We start from the raw sequence: 20,529 nt of genomic DNA on the forward strand, positions 1-20,529 counted from the left end.
CTGCATTGGTGGCTCCCTGGGCATCTTGGGGACCGGACAGCTCTCCCTGGTGACCGGGGCCCGGGAATACCCCCAGCAAAGGCGCACTCCCTTCTGATCTCTCCCAGGGTCCCAGAGGCCCCCACCAGGTGGCGGCTAGGAAGGACATCAGGGGTCAGGGCATCCAGAAGGGGCAGTTTCAGTCTCTGGTACAGAGCATCACTGCAGCGCCGGGCTCAGCCCACCCCAGGCCGCCCTGGCCCCCGGGGACCCACGGGTGGCAGACAGAGGTGTGCGCCTGTAGACGTTGGGAGGATGTGTTTATTCAAGGCACAGTCATAGCATTAGTAACAAGGTCAGGCATTCTGGCACATTCTTCCACGGTGGTGCTAAGGGAAGTCCACGTCCCCCACCAGGGTCCCCAGAGGAGGCAATGCTGCTGATAGGCACTTTGCTTCCAGAAGCTTCTGAGGAAGAGGCAGGCAGGCATGGAGCTGTGTGAGACCCGGGGGAGGCCCTCCCGGGAGGGGCTGAGTGTCACCATCCATCCTAAGCAGCCTCCTCCAGGAAGGGTGGCATCTGAGAGGGTGCTCGGCGGGCAGACGGGGTGGGCAGGGGGCGATGGCGGTGGGAGTTGGGGCTAAGAGCAGCAGAGGCAGATGTCGGGGCTCAAGCGCCTCCCCCTCCCCACCCCCTTTCCACGCGGGCCTCTGGGAGAACCCCCTGGCTCTCTGGGAAGAGTGGGGATGCAAGTGGGCCGTAGCAGCACCCCAGTACTCACATCAGCTCCCCTCAGAACCAGGCTCGCCCGAGTTTCACGGGGGAGATCCCACGGTCATCTGTTCATGAGGGAGGTCCCACGGTCATCTGTGGGGACCCACAGGCCACAGGGACAGGGGTAGGAGGGGGCAGGGACAGCCTGGCAGGAGCGGCCAGCTTCCAGCAGGACCCCTTACTTACACTCTGGGACCTGGGGCCTGAGTCAGCTCCCCTGCAGGGGTCCTAACAGCAAAGGTGCCTCCCCTGGTGGGCGGGCGGTGAAATGTTGGGCAGGGCCTGCTTGTGAAGGGCTTTGGGCAACATCTCCTTCCTCCAAGCCGGGGACATGTGGGTAAGACCCCAGGTGCCTCTTGGCATCCCTCATGCCAAGAAGCTGGACCAAACTTAGGGGTAAGGTATGGCAATGCCTGCCCCCCGGGGCTAGTTCTTGCTTGGGGTGAAGCCTGGAGTGGGGGCCCCCTCAAGGACAAGCCCCCATGGGCCTGGCTTGTTAGGAGCCCGGGGGTGAGTCTGGGGCCCCTGGGGACCGCTTGGGAGCACTGGCGAGCTCACCGACCCATCAACCCAAGGCCCCAGCTGGCCCTTCTCCACATCCTCCCTGCTGGGCAGACCGGAAGGACAGAGAAACCCGCCTGTGGCCCAGGTGTCAGGGTCCCCCAGATCTGCCACGCGGAGGACGCAGCTTGCAGCCCAACCATGAAGGACAGCTGTGCAGGCCTGTACCACGGTCCAGGTGGCGCTAGGTCAGAGGCAATTTCTTTCTCCGGGCCTGGGGGCCACCCGTGACCAGTGTGGGCAGGGCTCCCCTGAGCCCAGCAGAGCTCTCGGGGGGCAGGCCTGGGCCTTGGGGAGGCAGGTTGTTTCCCCCTTCCCCAAATCTTGGGAGATCCCCCCGCCCTCCCCCACCCACCCACACTCCTTGAATTCTCAGCCCCTCCCCGCTAGATATGACCCACCAAGGTGGCCTCACCAAAATACACCAGGTCTGGTTTAATGAGCCCTTGGGTGGACGGGCGCTTGGTGCCCTCACAAGACTAGAAAAGAGACAGTGCCCACCCCCCAGCTCCCGGGGACACGTGATGGGGATCTCGGCGGGCGTTGGCATGGCTGCAGCGGTTTATCTCAGGGACCTCTGGGCTGGGCAAGGGGATGGTCTCATCCACGAGGCTGCACTCAGGCTGCTCTTCCTCAGGCTGCAGGGGTGCGTAGGGCAGGACCACAGGTGGGAGGGTGGCAGGTCCTGGACAGTCCCGGGGCTCCCTTCTGCCTCCTTCCTCTTGCACAGCCTCCCTGCCCTCCCTCCATCCCGTCTCTACCCTGCGAAGCGACCTCGGGCTTCAATCTGCACTAGGGGCTTCAGCCACTTCTTCCGAGATGTGGTGCCATCCTGTCTCCTCCCGTCCTTGCCAGGGGCCCGGAGTACTGCTTTGCTGCTCCCGTTCTAGCTGTTTGGCAGGCCGGGGTGTCCACGCGGGGCCGGCAGATGTCTCTGCTGGGCCTGCCCAAAGTCTGCTGGAAGAAGCGGGGAGGGTCGGGGCCCTCTAACTCCCCTGCCAGGCTCTCTCCTGGCCGCCACTCCTGGCGGGAACCGCCAGGTGGAGGCCCAGGTCCCGGTCACTGCTTCTGGTTCTCCAGTTCCAGGTCCTGCTGGAACGTGCCCAGCTCCTCTGCATAAGCTGGTCTGCTCATGCTGCCGTAGCTGTGGCGGCCGGGAGAGGAGGCGGGGGTCATCGAAGATTCGTGCATCACACTGGCTTCATACAGCTGCTCGGGACAGAGAGGGGGGATGGGGGTGAGGCCACAGCGAGGGCTAGGCCCTAGGCGCAGCCTGGGCCCCGGAGCCTCTGCCCCCTCCAAGCTGGGAGCCTTCCCACTGCTCCAGCAGTCTGAGGCCTTGGGGGGCTCTGGGTCCACCCGCCTTGGGGGGCTCTGGGTCTGTCCCAACAGCTCAGCATGCTTGCTGTGTGGTCCAGTGTGTCAGTTCCATTGCAGGTTGAGCCAGGGAAAGGTCTTAGTGGGTAACTGCAACAGGGTCAGGGGGAAAGGTCCTACCTAGCGGGTAACTGCAACAGGGTCAGAGAGAAAGGTCCTAGCGGGTAACTGCAACAGGGTCGGGGGGAAAGGTCCTACCTAGCGAGTAACTGCAACAGGGTCAGAGAGAAAGGTCCTAGCGGGTAACTGCAACAGGGTTGGGGGAAAGGTCCTAGCGGGTAACTGCAACAGGGTTGGGGGAAAGGTTATAGCGGGTAACTGCAACAGGGTCAGAGGGACCCTGCTTCTGAGGGAGTGCTCCAGAGGCACAATGACAAGTGTCTCATCTGGCGTGGGAAGAACCATCCCGAATCTCAGGGTTGAAATCTGACTCCGGGAGGAGAGAACAGAGACAGGCTGAGCAGAGAGAGGGTGAATCAGGAGCTTCGGCCCCAGAGCGACTGTCCTCCTGAGAAGTGACTCTTCCTTCAACACCTTCTTCCTCAAATCGAGATCAGGACAGAACCAAGATGTCCCTGCAGGAGCTCATTTCAGATGAAGCAGAAAAGCCCTAGCAGGTGAGGGAAAAATCATTCCTACGGAAGAATCTAGAAGTCTGCATAAGGCCTGAGGAAATTCCATGTATGACCTCTTGGTCCGCAAAATAGGGCAACTGGACAATGGCTGACTGGGCCCCTCACTAGGAAGCCACTTGCTTGTCATTTGTGGTCCTAATCAGGAAAGTGAGTGTGTGTGTTGCCTGTGTGTGGTATCTGTCTCAGCCCCAGGCTGATCCTGACTTTGGTCTAGTTTCCAAGAACAACAAGAGACAGTGGGACCTGCTGTCAAAACAGCCCTGAAAAACAGCCCAAACCAAAGGAAGCAAAAATCAAATGTTAAGAGAGAGCGAGAGTGAGAGCAAGAGAGAGAGAGAGAGAGAGCACATCAAACTAAAAAAACATGTGCATGCAGCGAAAGGAACCAGCACAAAAATGAAAAAAAAAAAAAACAGCCTACTGACAGGGCGAAGTTATTGCTACACCTGACAGTGGGTCAAGATCAGAGAGAGAGAGAATTTATACGATTCAGTAACAACACAACTCAATCAGAATTTGGGCAGAAGATCTGAACAGGCTCTTCTTCAGAGATGACAGAACAGATGGCTTTCACGCATGTGAAAACAATGATTAGGGAAGTTCAAATCAAAACTCATCATGAGGGCACGAGAAGGAGGGGCACTTGCCTTGCACATGACTGGTTCAGGTTCAACCCTCACCACCCGACATGGTTCTCTGAGCCCAGCCAGGAGTGACCACTGAGTGAAGAGTCAGGAGTAAGGGACCAGAGCGATAGTACAGCAGGTAGGCGTTTGCCTTGCACGCGGCCGGCCCGAGTTTGATCCCCAGCATCCCCTCTGGTCCCCCAAGCACCGTCAGGAATAATTCCTGAGTGCAGAGCCAGGAGTAACCCCTTTAAGCATCGCTGGGTGTAACCCAAAAAGAAAAAGAAAAGAAGAGTCAGGAGTAAGCCAGGAGAATCACAGGATGTGTCCCCCAAACCAAAATTTTAAAACAGAAAATGAAAAAAGCAGGTGCTAATATGAAAGGAACATGCACAGAGCTGGACTGGCTATTGCTTTGGACAAGCTGTGATAGGTATTTCTGGAACACCTATGGCGATCTGAATAGTAACTAAGTATTTGAAGAGGGGGAAAATAGGTAGATGATTGTGAGTTGAAGACTGCAGGCTACAAAACTAGACACAATACAATGTTTCATGTTAGCAAGACTGATCCAGAGGTCTCTGTTTCTCTCAGGGAGAACATTCGCTAGGGTATCAGCAGTCATCTCTGGCTGGTGGGAATGGCAACCTTCCTCCCCCCCCCCCCCACCCCGCCTTATTTTTGCTCTCCTGTACTTATCTACAATGTTCATGTGCCACTGTAATACAGAAAACAGAGAAGTCAGTTCCAGGGATTTTTTTTTTTTTAAATCTCAGGCTCCAGGGTGGATGGACTAGTTCATACTTTGCTCTGTCACTTCCCTGCTCAGAGCCCTGAGGTCCACATTAACTGACCTTTCGGAGCCTCCAGCTTCCCATGGTAAGATGAGATGAAAACTGCCTCTGAGTAGACTTATCAGAGAGATGAATGGCAAGCAGGGAAGTATGTCGGGTTTGAAAGAAGCTTTCAATGCCCAGCTGCTAAGTGTTCTACCAGGGGCTTCTCAGAAGTGCCCCAGGAGATGCTATGTGGAGTTTCCACCTGAAACCTTTCCGCCTCTTAAGGATTGAAGCTTTCTCCCCTGACACCTTGCAGAGACCATTTACTCAAAGTGTAGCAGTGTGATGACTCTGTGTAGGGGCGAGAATGCACTTACTGTGTGTCTGGGACCTACTGTGTGCCTATATGCACCCACCGTGTGTCCATGCACCCACTGTGTGTCTCTGCACTGCTGTTTGTCTATGTACCTACGGTGCAATGAACTGGGCACTGGGTCGGCCTGCAAGGCGCCTTGCAGGAGCACTGAGGAAGGAAACCAGCCACCCAGGCACACCTGCTATGTGACTATGCACCCACTTTGTGTTTATGCACCCACTATGTATACCTACTGTGCGTGTGCCCACTATGTGTCTATGCACCCACTGTGTGTCTGTGTATCTATTGCATGTCTGTGTACCCAACTGTGTGTCTGTGTACCTATTGTGTGTCTGTGTACCCACTGTGTGTATGTATACCTACTGCGTGTCTGTGTACCTACTATGTGTCTGTGTACCCACTATGTATCTATGCACTTTCCTCCAACACTTCTGCCAAGCCCGGCCAACCTCTGCATGTCCTCTGCATTGAAACTGTCTTTTGTTCCCCAGACCTTCTAGGGTCTTTCCTCCAGCCTTGGGCAGAGACCATGCCTCTTCCTTGACTGCTCTTTCCCACACCTGGCAAATGCACTTTTGTTTTTGTGGGGGTTTTTTGTCTGTCTGTTTATTTGTTTCAGAGGCCACACCTGGCGATGCTCAGGTGTTACTATAGGCTTTGCATTCAGGGATCCCCACATGGTGCTCGGGAGACCATACGGGGATCAAGCCCAGGTTCACTGCATGCCAACCAAGCACCCGACCTACTGTTCTATCACTCTGGCCGGCCTCTGGCAAAACTACTTCTATTCCTAGAGTTGGATTAGACACCCCCTCCATCTGGAAGTCTCCTGAGTGCCTGGGTGGCTGGTTCCCTTTTTCAGTGCTCCTGTTAGGCACCCTGCATGGGGCACAGACTGGCCCAGTGCCCAGTTCACTGCACCAGTGACCCCACCTCCACATGGGTGCCCTGCGCTGGTCTAAGCCCTGGTGAGAGCGCCCAGGCCCGTCCGCCGCCCGTGCACTCTGGTCCTGGGCTGGTTTCTTGGCTGGCTGCTGGGCGCTGTCCTCGGGGGCCGCCCGACCTCCAGGAGCTCCCTGCCACATGGCCTGGGCCCAGCACGCCCCGGCCTCGCCACCACTATCTGGCCACACGTGCCCTGACCTTTCTCTTCCTCTCTGAGTTCCTTTTAGAGAATCTCCGCCACATCCTGGATCTTCCATCTTCCTGGCTCTTCAGCCAGGGCCATGGCAGCAAGGTGACCTGGGCCAAGTCCTGCTGCATCAGAGGAGGGTGCCAGGGTCTCCCGGTCTCCTCCCTGTCCCCCCCAGGGTGGGCACTAAAAGCAGGAGTAGCCCCTCCCTGTGGTACCCCCACCTGAGCGGGGGGCCACCCTTCCCAAGGGGGTGGGAGGGCACAGGCCCTCTGACTCACAAGAGACGTGGGCGTGGAGGCGGTGCTGCTTGGCTCCATGTCGAACACGGTCTCCATCTCCTCCGGCAACTGCTGCAGGGAGAGATGTGGAGGGACACTGTGTTGAGGAGGTGGGGGTTCCTCTGACTGTCCCCCACACGGAGGCGCTGGGACCAAGCATGCAGGGTCTAGAATGCAGTCTGCCCTCCATTTTGCCAGGTCTGCTGTAGTCCAAGGGGACAGAGGCTGGAAGAGGCTGGGACGAAGGGCTAGCTGGGAGGCGGAAGCAGCACCAAAGCATCAAACTGCTTTGACTTCTGGGACAGCCTGGCCTTCAGCGGTCTTGGTATTCCGGTTTCCTGTCGTGGTATGGAGTGAGTCCCCTGGAGGGGCCCAGGGTCTCCTGCCAGCTTCCTTCTTTAGCTAGAGCTGGTCCTTCAACCTGTCTACACTTGTGGCCAGGCCTGTGTATCAGTCCACAGACCAGCAGCTATAACCAAGGCAGTAGAGGTTCCCAAGCTGTCTACCCCAGCACTGGGTCCGAGGACTACTGGCTCCAGAGTGAAGGATTCTTTTGTTTTGTGTTTGGGTCACACCTGGTGGTGCTCAGAGCTGACTCCTGGGTATGTACAGACAAACCATATGGGGGTGCCAGGGATGGAACTGGGACCAGCTACATACAAGGCAAGTGCCCTGCCTGCTGCACTATTGATCGGGCCCCAAGAGTGAAGGAGTGTTAGCCACGGGAAGACAGCCTCTCCTCCTCTGAGCCTTTCCCATGCTCACCCCAAACTCAATTCTCTACTCTGGGGAAGATCAGCTCACAGCATCCCTGGCTGGCTGGGCTCCCCGGGAGGAAGGCCAGGTAGGAAGCTGTCTGTGGGGGCAAGAGGAGAGGACAGGTGTGTTTCTCATCCAGAGATATGACTCAGGGAGCGGGGGTCCAGTCAGTGCTGGTGCAAGGACCCACTGAGGCATGAACAGGCAGGCAGGGGGTCGTCACACCCCAAAACCAGAGCGCAAGGCCAGAGCCACTTGGGTCTCACAGTGCAGTGGCTGTCCACACCCCCCAGGTAGGGGAGAGGCAGGTAGACAACTTACCCTCCGAGAAACCGATGAGTAGTGAATCTTCCCCATGAAGGTGCTAGTGAAGGCAATCATCATGGACAGGACGAGGAGGGCGATGGATATGAAGGTGAGGACGTGGGATGTACCTGCGAAGAGAAAAGGGAGTTGGGGGGCCTGGTGCAAGCAGGCTACAGTGGGAGTCAGGAGAAGGCCTGTCAGGATGCCACCCCATGGGTAGACATCTGGGGATACCTCAGACATCTGACCCAGGTGTCTGGGACAAAGACAGCATTCCTCTGTGTCACTGGACAAGTTTTAACATTGACCATGAAGTAAAATGAAGAGACTTTACATAAATGTTTAGGGACCCACCAAACATGCACTTCCTGCCATCTGGGACCTGAACAAAACCAGAGGGAGAGTGGATCTTTTGTTTCATTTGGAGGCCACATCGTACTTGAGCTGGAGCGATAGCACAGCGGTAGGGCGTTTGCCTTGCACGCAGCCAACATGGCCGACCCAAGTTCGATTCCTCCGCCCCTCTCAGAGAGTCCAGCAAGCTACTGAGAGTATCTCGCCCACACGGCAGAGCCTCGCAAGCCACCCGTGATGTATTCGATATGCCAAACACAGTAACAACAAAATCTCCAATGGAGACGTTACTGGGCCCGCTCAAGCAAATCGATGAACAACGGGAGGGCCTTTACCTTTACCTTTATCGGCTGTACTCAGGGCTTGTTTCTAGCTCTGCACTTAAGGGTCATTCCTGGCAGGACCCCAGGCCATATGGGGTGCTGAGGACCAAACCTAGGTTGGCTGTGTACATGGCAAGCACCCAAACTGTTGTTCTACCTCTACGGTAGCTCTAAACTTGGTAACTTTGACACAGCTTTAACTCATTTAAAACTAGCAGATAGATAAGACAGGGATTGAGAATTTCTCCTTTATATAAAATACCATAATATGAGACTGACACCCAAGGACAGGAGAGACAAGGGCCAGGAATATTGCTCCATTGCTGGAAGCCTGCCTTATGAACTGAAGGAGAGGACAACTGGGATAGAGAAGGAATCACTAAGACAATGATGGCTGAAGGGATCGCTCGGGATGGGAGATGTGTGCTGAAAGTAGATAGTGGACCAAACATGATGGCCTCACCATAATGACCATAAGTAGAGAAAGAGTAAGAGGGAAATTGTCCACCATAGTGGCAGGGGGAAGGGTGGGACGGAGCGGAGAGGGATACTGGGGACATTGGTGGTGGAAAATATACACTGGTGGAGAGATGGGTGTTCGATCATTGTATGACTGAAACTCAAATATGAAAGTTTTGTAACTGCAGCTCACAGTGATTCAATAAAAATAAATAAAAATTAAAAAAAAAAACAGCGCCTGGCTGTTGTCACCGGGACCACTTGAAGGGGGGCAGGTTGAGTTTTTCTCCCCACCCCGAGCAGAGCATTGGCAGCTGAAGACCTCCAGAATCAGCCACAGCCATGCTGAGACCACTCTCCACATGCATGAAGGAACTGGTAGAGGAATACAGGCATGCGGGTCCTGGGGTTGAGATCTCCAAGCCTATTCGGATCAGGACTGGGCCTCCTCCACCCAGATCCCCCATCTTCCGGTAGGTAGGTATCACACCCACCAATTGCCCCCGGAACCAGGTAATCCCATCAACCAAGCCAAGACCCAGAGACTATAAAACCCAGCTCCCGGAAGCAAGCTTATTATCTAGTTCTTACTCTGGAGAACCCAGCAGGTTACCGAAGCTATCCTGCCCGCACAGCAGTCTGGCAAACTCCCCGTGGCGTACTCAATATGCCAAAAACCAGTAACAATGATGGGTCTCATTCTCCTGGTCCTGAAAGAGCCTCGAATATGGCACTTTCTAAAATCTCAAGGGCTAGGATGAAGGAGACGTTACTGGTGCCTGCTCAAGGAAATCGATGAAAAACGGGATGATTGTGATCATGATCATGATATATTAAAAAAAGTTGGTAACCTTGGAATGGAGCGGCGTGAGGTAACTATTAAAACCCAACCTCAGAGGTCAGGGAGACAGGCCGGCAGGGGAGCGTGCAGGTTTGTTCTGGGTACCAGATGGTGCCACAGCAGAGAGTTGGGAGCATCAGAGGATGAGGCCCAAACCCCACCCCAAACAAAAGGAAAGAAACCAAACCTAGCTTGTACAGGCACAGGTTGCTCGCTGGACTTTGTTACCAGGAAAATCCCACCCCCAGACGAGAGAACTGAGAACACACAGGAGGGAGGGCACCTTTTCCTCATCATCACCGCACAGTGCTCAGCCAGGCAGCTGGAGAGAAGTGGCAGTGTCCACAAGTGCAAGTCCCCCCGAAGCCACTCAATGGTGAACCCAGAAACTTCTGCTCTGCCTGGCAGTGCCCATCTGCGTGGCTCTGGGTTTGTTAAGAAGGGTGCAGGCATTATGCTCAACGAAAAGCATGAACTCCTCTATGGGATATTAAAGAAATAAAAGCATGAGACTAATATCGAAGGACAGTAGTAGTGAGGGCCAGGAGGACTGGTCCATGGTTGGAAGCTTGCGGGGAGGGCCGTTAGGACACAGAAGGGACCACTATAGCAATGATAGTTGGACATGATCACTCTGGACAAGAACTGAGTGCTGAGAAGTGGTAAACTAATATATATGCTGTCTTTCAGTACCTGATTTGCAAACCATAATGCTCAAACAAGGGAAGGGCGGGGGCGGGGGGGGGAGAGAGAGACACAGAGAGAGAGAGACTGAGACCCTGCTTGGGGGAGGGAGGGAAACTGGAGATACTGGTACCGAAAAATGTGCACTGGTAAAGGGATGGGTGCAGGAACATTGTATCACTGAAACCCAATCATGATCAACTGTGTAACTGTGTATCTCAAGCTACACTGTAGCACTGTCCCCCCCCCCCCCCCCCTTGTTCACTGATTTGCTCCAGTGGGCCCAGTAATGTCTCCACCGTGAGACTTGTTACGGTGTTTGGCATATTGAACCTCAAGGCGATTTAATAAAAAAAAAATTTTTTTTAACTTCTCCATTGTGAGACTTATTGTTACTATGTTTGGCATAAGGAATCTCAAAGTGATTCAATAAAATTTTTTTTTAATTCATACAATGAAGACTATAATAGAATTAAAGAATAAAGTTTTGGAAAATTAACTTGATCAATAATGTTAATATATAGAATATACCCTGCATAATTCTTATGCATAGGCACACATAATTTTTTAAAGTTTTACTGTATAAGAAGTTCTGTGCTATAAAAAGCTCTTTGTACGTCAAAAACAGTCTTTTAAAGTTTCCCCCCAAAAATTGGGGTTTGCTTTGCACACGGCTGACCCGGTTTTGATCCCCGGCATCCCATATGGTCCACCCATGCACCACCAGGAGTTAATTCCTGACTGCAGAGACAGGAGTAACCCTTCAGCATTGCCGGGCGCGATCTAAAAATAAATAAAATAAACTTGGATGTAAAAAAAAAAAATAAAGTTTCCAACAACAACAAAAAAAAACAATAGAATAGTCACACACACTCACAAAACAGAAAAGCATGAGTGGAAGGAAGGAAGCAATGCACGGGGAGGCGGGAAGGGGGAAAGAAGCCCCCCCCCCCCAAGGTAGCAGTGAGACAAATGTGAGTGCAGGCATCGAACCAAGAAGTAGCTGCTTGCAGATGTGGAGAGAGGCAGCAAAGGCGCCTTCCTTCTCCACGGCAAGCAAGCGGAGGGCAGCAGGAAACAGTGGGGTGCAAGGCACGGAAAGAAAAGGCCACTGTGACCTCCTGGCCCAGAGGGCAGCTCCCATCGGACTGGTGGCCCACTGGCACTTGCCCTGTGGGGGTGGCCCTGCATGCCAGGGCAGCAGTTCTGTGAGGCCAGGAGAGGAGCTGAGGTCCACTTCAAATCTTCCTGTGGGCTTCAGGCACCCCGTGAACCCAGACTTTATTTAGATATTTTTTGCTTTTGGGGTCACACCTGGCGATGCACAGAGGTTTACTCCTGGCTCGTGCACTCAGGAATTACTCCTCACGGTGCTAGGGGACCATATGGGATGCTGGGAATCGAATCCATGTCAGCCACATGCAAGGCAAATGTCCTACCCACTGTGCTATTGCTCCCGCCCCACCAGACTTTTTTTTTTTAATTTCCTTTTAGTTTTGGGGCCATACCCAGCTGTGCCCAGGGTTTACTCCTGGCTCTGTGCTCAGGAATCACTCCTGGTGGGGGCTCAGGGGAACCACATGGGGTGGCAGGGAATTAAAGCCAGGTTAGCCACATGCAAGGTAAGTGCCTTAAGCCCTGGACTGTCTCTCTGACCCCAAACTGGACTCCTTAGGGCATTCCAGAGGGAATCCCATGGCAGGGGGTGGGGTGAGCCCCAGAAGCGAACAAGTCCCGCCCAGCTTGAGCGAGAAGGAAGGAACGGGATGTCCCAGGCCCTCTGTGCTGTAAACAGACACAGGAAGCCGCCTGAGCGGAGGCCCCAGGCTGTCCTGACTGAGTCCTACTCACCCCAGAGTCGGGGTGAGGAGCTGTCAAGACGTGGGGGTGGGCGTGGGGGTGGGGGCCGAGCTGGCCCGGACCTACCTAGCCGCAGGATGGAGAAGAAGAGCATCCAGAAGAGCCCCAGGATGGGCGCGACAATGGCCTGTTTGACGGCCGCCTTGTGGATCTGCTCGTTGAGCTTGGTGGGGACATACGTGTAATACATGTTGTAGCGGTCCGTGGCGTGCTTCATAAACAGGTACAGCAGCCCTGCGCCCCGAACATGGAAGCACCCTCAGGGCCGGCTTCCACGCCCAGGACTAGCACAGCCCTAGGTGCCCCCAGGGCCCAAAGCAACCCAGGGCCAAGGACTGGTTGTGGGGGACTTGGGGCATCCCCCCATACCCCAGGCCCCAAGGGCTCAACTTCACATTGCCATTTGGCTGGAATCATTCGCTCCTGCATTCACCTGACCATCAGTCACCAGCCTCGGCCCCAGATGTGCCCCTTTGCTCACCGGGGGGTGGAGAGGAGGGGGTGTTCCCAGATTCCAGGTGCCCCAGGATGGGGGCTTTGGGGGTGGGGAACTCACCGAACGGGACAATGATGGGGCACGTGACACTGTAAGTGATCACCACGGTGTAGACATTCATCATCCACGCGTACTCGCGCCCGTACTGGAAATCCATGGCCTGGTCCTGGGGTAGAAGGTGGGGTCACCCTACCAGGGCCCGGTCCTCTCGGCGTGGCTGAGCTGTGGCCCCTTGTCCATCTCCCTGGGACAAGGAGGTGGAGGCAGCCTGCCGTGCGGGGCCTGGGACCCTGGGAGCTCCACCATGCCACAGCCCCCAGCATTTGACCTGCAGACCCCCAGGAACCCTCCCCACTCGCCCGCAGCACCTCCCTGGGCCCCGCTCACCTTCCTGATGTGGACTCGCTCCGGCTCGGACGTGGAGAAGAAGAGGCGGAGGGAGTAGCAGAAGAGCGAGCCCAGACGCAGCAGCTCCATGCCTGTGCCCAGCAGGGCTGCGGTGATGACGTAGTTGACGAAGAAGGCGCCGTTGTCAGGCAGGAACACACACCTGGGCACGGGGTGGAATTGGGGGAGACGGGAGTTGGGGGGCGCCGAGGGGGGCAGAAGGAGAAAAAGAGAGACAGGGTGGATGGCAGGTGATGCTGGTGCCCAGAGGGTGTGTGTCAGGACAGACAGGCTCTCAGGGGGTTGGAAGATTGGGGTGTTGGCAATGACGCTGGTGGAGGGAAGCGTTCCCCCGGGAGGTGCTGAAAGGTGGGGAAGTGAGGGGACCGGAGTGATAGTACAGCGGGTGGGGCGTTTGCCTTGTGCACGGCCAACCCAGGTTCAATCCCTGGCATCCCATATGGGCCCCTGAGCACCACCAGGAGTAACCCCTGAGCATTGCTGGGTGTAACCGAAAAAGCCCCCCCGCCAAAAAAAGGTGGGGAAGTGCTAAGGATAAAATCCTCTTAGCAGCAGACTGTAAACCACTGTATGACTGCATCACTGTCATCCCGTTGTTCAACGATTTACTAAGGCGGGTGCTAGTAACGTCTCTATTCCTCCCGGCCCTGAGATTTCAGCAGCCTCTTCTTATTCGTCTTTTCCCAACAACTGGAGGCTCTTTCAGGGTCAGGGGAATGAGACCTGTTGTCATTACTGTTTTTGGCATATCGAATATGCCACAGGGAGCTTGCCAGGCTCTGCCCATGCGGGCGGGATACTCTCAATAACTTGCCGGACTCTCCGAGAGGCATATATTTATATATTTCTCTCTATTATCTGTTGCCTACTGCCTGAACCCCATTAAATATGGTGTGGTAATTGTGGAAAATGGGTAGGAAGTGTCTTAAAATGTAAACCACAGTGAAAACAATTATTATTTAAAAAAAAAAAGCCTCTTGGGAATCTAAAGCCGGTAAGGCTCTTGCCTTGCATGCAGTCAATCAGCCAGGTTTGATCACCGGCATCCCATATGGTCCCCTGAGCACCACTAGGAGTAATTCCTGAGTGCAAAGCTAGGAGGAAGTCCTGAGCATTTCAGGGTGAGACACCCAAAACAAACAAACAGAGAGCGTCTCTTTCTTTCTCAATGATACCAAAACTGAATCATGAACTTAGACTTTCCTTTCCATATATAAATTGTACTAAAGACAATGACCCAGCCAAAAATGGACTCAGGTTTTTTTTTTGGGGGGGGGGCGGGGAATCCAATTTATTATAAATGTAGTCTCACTGCAGAAATCTTGAAAAATGCTAGTTCTTGCTCCATAGAGCAAGTTAAGGGACGCTTCTTGTGTCATCTGCAACACTGTATCTTTGAAAACTGGGATTTCAACATGTTTAACCCTAAAAAGAAAAAAATCTAAATGTCAAATATAAGCAGATGCTAAGATCAACCCTTTCTCCACTTAAGTTCTTCTAGCTGTGTCTCAAACGGGCTGACACTCAGGGCCTTAAGACAACGCAATGGGAGATTGGCTGGTGGGATTTAAAATGCGTTATTTTGTTTTTTAAATGCATTCCCGAAGACATCCACAAAATTTTAAAAGTGCTTTGTAAAACTGATTTTCTTGAAATGTGATGTTGTTCATTATTTGAAGTCAATGCAAAACTGGCTAAATCTAAATAAGGGGGCTGGAGAGATAGGACAGGATGTAAGGTTTGTATGCCTTGTATGCAGTTGATCCAGTTTGACCCTTAGCACCATCTGATTCCCTGAGCACCACCAAGAGTGATCCCTGTGACTTGTGACTGAAAACTCCAGGCTCAATGGAGCCAGGAATAAGCGAACCTCCCACCATGTCCCTCGGTCTCTGGAAGCTTGGCAGTCACGCCCACAAACAGCCTCTGGCACCATGTAATCTTAATGGCCATGATCCAGAGACTCAACAATAAATCTCTAGGAAGAGAGCCCAAATGATATGCCACAGACATGCCACCAGACCCTACGCCAGGCTGTTTCATTTGGGACATCCCAGAGGGAGGAGGGTGAGTTCCCCTCCCCATCCCAACAGAGCCAGCCCCGTCAGCCAAAAACCTCCAAAACTCAATTGCTGCCATGCTCATGGCCGCTCTCCACACACTCGGAAGAGCCTCAACCATGAGTGAATCTATTCCTGGACTGCACGACCACAAACTTTACACCACTGTTATACCAAGAGTAGCACACCATATTCAAGTAGAAGGCAACCAATCTTAGGGGAAAATAAATCTATACATATATATATAAGCACATAAGACTCAACCTTTAACAACATATTACTGCGCTTTTATAGACGGGCTTCCTGGCTTCCTGGTGAAATACAGCAATCTTCACACACTTTCCTCTAAGGACAAATTTTTGGATCATTTTTAGCGGATTATTCATAACGAGCACTGTAGCACTGTAGCACTGTCCTCCTGTTGTTCATCGATTTGCTCAAGTGGGCACCAGTAATGTCTCCATTGTGAGACTTGTTGTTACTGTTTTTGGCATATCAAATACGCCACGGGGAACTTGCCAGGCTCTGCCATGCGGGCGGGATACTCTCGGTAGCTTGCCGGACTCTCCAAGAGGGATGAAAGAATAGAACCCAGATTGGCTGCATGCAAGGCAAACACCCTACCCACTGTGCTATCACTCCAGCCCCATAACGAGCAATCACTTAATCACTTAATCACTTAACTTCCCGTTAAGTGGGGCTGGAGTGATAGCACAGTGGGTAGGGTGTTTGCCTTGCATGCAGCCAATAACGAGCAATACAAAATAAATTACTTCGGTTCTGCTTTGTGGTCAGGGTTTGGGGTTTGGGATGGAAGCAGTCGAAATATGGTGGTGGGCAAAAGGAGAGAGAGAACAAAAGGGAATGCACTGCCACAGAGGCAAGGTGGGATGGGGGGATGGGGGGTGGGAGGGATACTGGGACCCGTGGTGATGGAAAATGGGCACTGGTGGAGGGATGGGTATTTGATCATTGTATAACTGAAACCCAAGCACAAAAATTTGTAAGTCTACAACTGTACCTCATGGTTTTTCACTAATAAAAATTAAAAAAAAAAAGAAATATGGTGGTGGGAAAGTGTAATAGTGGTGGGATTGGTGTTCAAATATTAAATGTAATCAATTATTGTGAACAACTTTATAAAAATAAAACAAAATTAAGAGAGATCCCTGAGCACAAAGTCAGGAGTAAACCGTAAGCATTTCCAGATGAAGACTCCTAAAAATATGAAAAAGTTCCGTAGGTTACATCAGTGTCTTATTTCCCGGCTGTTATTGTATTATAATTAGACACAGTGCTTCCATGGGGGTACACTGGATGAAGAGTACCTAGGACTTTGGGGAGATGATTTCTGTTTTTTCTTTTTCTTTTTGCTTTTTTGGATCACACCCAGCGATGCCCAGGGGTCACTCCTGACTTTTCAACTCTCAGGAATTGCCTCTGGCAGTGTGGGGGGACCATATGGGATGCTGGGAATCGAACCGGGGTCGGCCACATGCAAGGAAAACACTTGACCTGTTGTGCTGCCACCCCAGTCCCAGGAGACGATTTCTTAAGACTCTACAACCAGGTTAGAAATCATCAGAGTGTGTGTGTTTGTGTGTGTGTGGGGGGGAGGTGTCCAAGGGATAGTGAAGTTGCCTGAGGGGAGAGCATGATGCAGTCCCTCCGACCACTGTGAACCTAGGGACCCCCATGTGGTTGGGGGATACTCACTGGAACTTGATGGTTGCACGCCCTAGATAGTAGATGTCGAAGAGCCAGCGTAGAAAGACATGCAAACTGGAAGTGACAAGACAGGCCTCTTAGCCGGTGAGTCCAGGAGCTCAGGTGAAGGGCCCCGTCCCTCTAAGATGGAGTTTCCGTCCTTGCCTCTGTCCCTTGTGTCCAAAGACACTTCCACCTCGCCAGGCCCCCAGCCTCTTTCTTTTCCGTCCTGGGCCATCCTGCTGGTGGTTCTTTCTGCTCCAGCAGGCCAACCTTTGCCCGTCATCTCTCCTCCAGGGTCCCCTTTGCTCTTCAACCCCCCTGCTGGCTGCGTTTCCCTTGCCCGGGCTGGGAGGCAGCCAAGTAGGCCTGGCAGGCTCTCCAGCCAGAGGATGAGCTCTCTGAGAGCAGAGCTGCCGCCGGGGTTCATGTGGAGTCTGGCTTGGGGCCAGGGTCATGCCCGACAGAGACCCACGTGAGGAATGGACTTGCAACCCCGCAGGAAGGACTGCCGTGTCTGGGAGAGGAGGTTTCTGCTCTAGGGGGAGCCTGGCTGACGAGAGGAGGCATACCTGGTCAGCCCCATGGAGGGCAGAATAAGGACCATGAACACCAGGAAGATGTAGCACTTGTGCATCACAATCAGATTCTCACTCGATCTGGAAGGCAACAGAGAGACACGGCCACGAGTGAGAGGCAGGACGGGAACCCGAGACAGAATTCAAAGCCAGAGGAGCAGACAGCGGGCCTGGGGCACTGGTTTCATTGTGTGTGCCAGGGACTGTGTCCAGGGAGCTTGGGGGGAGGGGGGCGCTGTGCTTCACTGGGCAGCTGTGAGGATAGCCTGAGCAATTAGCAATGTCTGCCCTGGGCCCCGGAAGGGCAGGGCGGGAAGAGAGCTCAGTGGGTTGGTTTGGTTAGTTTTGAGAACGCACCTGGCAGTGTTCAGGGCTTACTCCTGGATCTATGCTCAGGGATCACTCCAGGCAGTGCTCAGGGGACCATATGAGGCTCTGGAGATCCAACTGGGGTTAGTTGTGTGCACAGCAAGTGCCTTAAGCCCTGTGCCATCTCTCTGGCTGGACAGCTCTGTGGTATCGAGGCAAAGAGACACAGAATCCTTGCCAAGCCTCAACAAGTAGCACAAAGTGCCATTTTTGGTCACAGCCAGCCAGCAAGGATTTCTGTTACAACCAGCCTCCTGTCTTACTGCCTGAAAGGAACCTTGGATGCAGGAAGTGATCTTTTGAGCCCCACCACAGTGTTCTGTGACCTGCCCAGAGATACGGGAAGCACTTTTTTTTTGGGGGGGGGGGGGAGGGGGGTCACACCTGGCAATGCACAGGGGTTACTCCTGGCTCATTCACTAAGGAATTACTCCTGGAGGTGCTTGGGGGACCATATGGGATGCTGGGAATCGAACCCAGATTGGCCGCATGAAAGGCAAATGCCCTACCCGCTGTGCTATCACTCCAGCCCCACAATAAGCACTTTCATCCGCTCTGTCACCATCATGGAACTCAGAAGAAGAAGGACCCGGGGGCTTCACACATGGGCCCTGGGTGGGCTCCAGAGTTTCCCGGCCCCGTGAGTGCCACAGCCACAGTGGCCCTCTTGGTATCCTCAAATAAGGGTGTCACACTCATCCCTTCCCCTGAGGCCCTCGGCAAGGCCCTCTCTGCCCCCGTCTCCAGCCTCCTCAATGCATGGCTGGAGACGGGGGCAGTCTGAGGTGGGTTTGGGCACTGGCTCCAAATCCCAGGCAGGTGGAGATACCCCATGTCAGCCTCCCTGTGGCTAGAGCTGGCACCTCCAGGGCCTTTGTGTCAAGGGAAAACTACTGGGAGTCTTTAGGATTGGTTTTGGGTAGCAAAGTCATGCCAGGTCAGTTTCACTTCTTGGGCCAAATGCAACATGGGAGCACCAGGCTAGAGCTGGGGGCAGAGAGACGCCAGAGAAGAGACACCGGGGCAGGAAGACATGGGAGCTGAGAGACGCTGGGGAAGAGAGATGCTGGGGCAGAGAGACGCAGGGGCTGAGAGATGCCGGGGCAGAGAAATGCCAGGGCAGAGAGACACTGGGGATGAGAGATGCCGGGGCAGAGAGATAAAGGGGCAGAGAAATGCCAGGGCAGAGAGATGCCAGGGCAGGAAGACACGGGCCGAGAGATGCCGGGGCAGAGAGATGTCGGGGCAGAGAGACACCAGGGCAGAGAGACGCAGGGGCTGAGAGACGCCGGGGCAGAGAGGTGCTGGGGCAGAGAGGTACTGGGGCTGAGAGGTGCTGCGCTAGGAGAGAGGACTCCCTGGCCACATGGCTCACCTGGTCCAGTGGGCCTCGAGGAAGGCGGAGTAGTAGACCATCAGTGGCAAGGTCACTGTGAAGATCCAGAGCAAGACGGAGGGGAAGAACTGGGTCAGCACCGGGCTCTGTAAGGCCAAGCATAAGAGGGCAGAGACTGTGAATGCGCAGCCCTGGCAGGCCACCTGCTGGCTCTCAGATGCTGCCCAGAACCCCTGCCTGGCCAGTCTCCTTAGCCTTCCCGGCCATCGGGCTGGCAGAGGCAGGCACTCTGAGGTCGAGAGATGTCCCCAAGAGGCATAAATCTTCTATACTGAGGCCACTAGAGGGCCAGCCCAGTGTTTCGGCAGCGGCTTCCTCTGCAGGCCAGTCTGCTGCTGTCACTCCCATCACAAACCTCATGGAGAGGACAAGGCCTTTGCTGTGCCCTCTACAAGTTGAGAGAAGGGGACGGGAGAGGGGAGCTTCTCAACTCAGCCTCCAAGGAGGTGGAAGCCACATGTGTGTGTGTGTGGAGGCGTGCATGTCTGTGCAGCAGTGTAGGGGTGTAGGCACGCAATGCACGTTTGCAGGAAAAGGTGTACGCAGGTATGCGTGTGTTTGTGTGTGTGTGTGTGTATACATGGGTATGTGCATGAGGTCTGTAGGTGATATTGGTGGATATTCATGTGTAAGAATGTGTGTGCATGTGTCTCCATGGGCCTCCACGTGGTGCGTGCACATGAGTGTCTGTGAGTAGTGTTGTGTATTGTAAGCATGTGTGTGTCTCCATGTGGGTGTGTGTTGCCAGAATGTGGGGGAGGGGTACAAAGGGCTGCCAACAAGTTCTGAGGCTGCAGAGTCTGAGAAGGAGCCAGTTCAGGTCCCCCCCACCCCCAGTGGGATGAGATGCTCCTGATGATGGGTGCAGGACCCAGAGCTGTTGTGGGGTCCTGCACCCTCAGACAGGCCAAGAGGTCCCAGTTCTATCTCTCTTAGCCCAGGATCCAGCTGCATCACCTTCGCTGGGCAGCCTTTGAACCCGATTGGCCCAAAGAAGCCTGCAGAGGGAGGGTCTGTGGCTCAAAGGCAGAGCACACGCCTAGCAGGTGTGATGCCTCGGGTTTGACCCAGCACCACACACACACACACACACACACACACACTCATACACACTCACACACACATACACACATACACATGTATTCACAATCACACACACTCACACACATACATACACATTCGTATGCATATACACTCACATATACACAGTCACATACACATACACTGACATACACATTCACACACACATACACACATACTCACATAAATACACTTTCACATATACATCTGTACACATCATCACATATACATACACTGATACACACATTCACACACATATACACACACACACTCATAAATACACTTTCACATATACAGCTGTACACACACTCACACAGTCTCACACACAC

At 53.8% G+C, this 20,529-nt stretch overlaps 1 protein-coding gene across 2 annotated transcripts in view; it reads right to left on the reverse strand.

Moving 5' to 3' along the window:
- Positions 1-2,151: 2,151 nt before the first annotated feature.
- Positions 2,152-20,529, reverse strand: part of TMEM63C (transmembrane protein 63C) — a 41,085-nt gene continuing 22,707 nt past the window's right edge. The window contains exons 14-22 of one of the 2 annotated variants that reach the window (XM_056133419.1): positions 19,100-19,206; positions 17,350-17,436; positions 16,787-16,852; positions 12,990-13,152; positions 12,663-12,768; positions 12,173-12,340; positions 7,601-7,713; positions 6,521-6,589; positions 2,152-2,523 (exon numbers count right to left, since the gene is read on the reverse strand). In XM_056133419.1, the coding sequence (XP_055989394.1) occupies positions 2,374-2,523; positions 6,521-6,589; positions 7,601-7,713; positions 12,173-12,340; positions 12,663-12,768; positions 12,990-13,152; positions 16,787-16,852; positions 17,350-17,436; positions 19,100-19,206 (1,029 nt within the window). In that variant the 3' untranslated portion in view covers positions 2,152-2,373. Of the gene's footprint in view, positions 2,524-6,520; positions 6,593-7,600; positions 7,714-12,172; positions 12,341-12,662; positions 12,769-12,989; positions 13,153-16,786; positions 16,853-17,349; positions 17,437-19,099; positions 19,207-20,529 lie in introns of both variants that reach the window. The other variant, XM_056133418.1, reaches the window with a different exon arrangement.

This window comes from Sorex fumeus, unplaced genomic scaffold (assembly GCF_029834395.1).
Source record: "Sorex fumeus unplaced genomic scaffold, SorFum_2.1 ptg000098l, whole genome shotgun sequence".
In the NCBI taxonomy this organism is placed as follows: Eukaryota; Metazoa; Chordata; class Mammalia; order Eulipotyphla; family Soricidae; genus Sorex; species Sorex fumeus.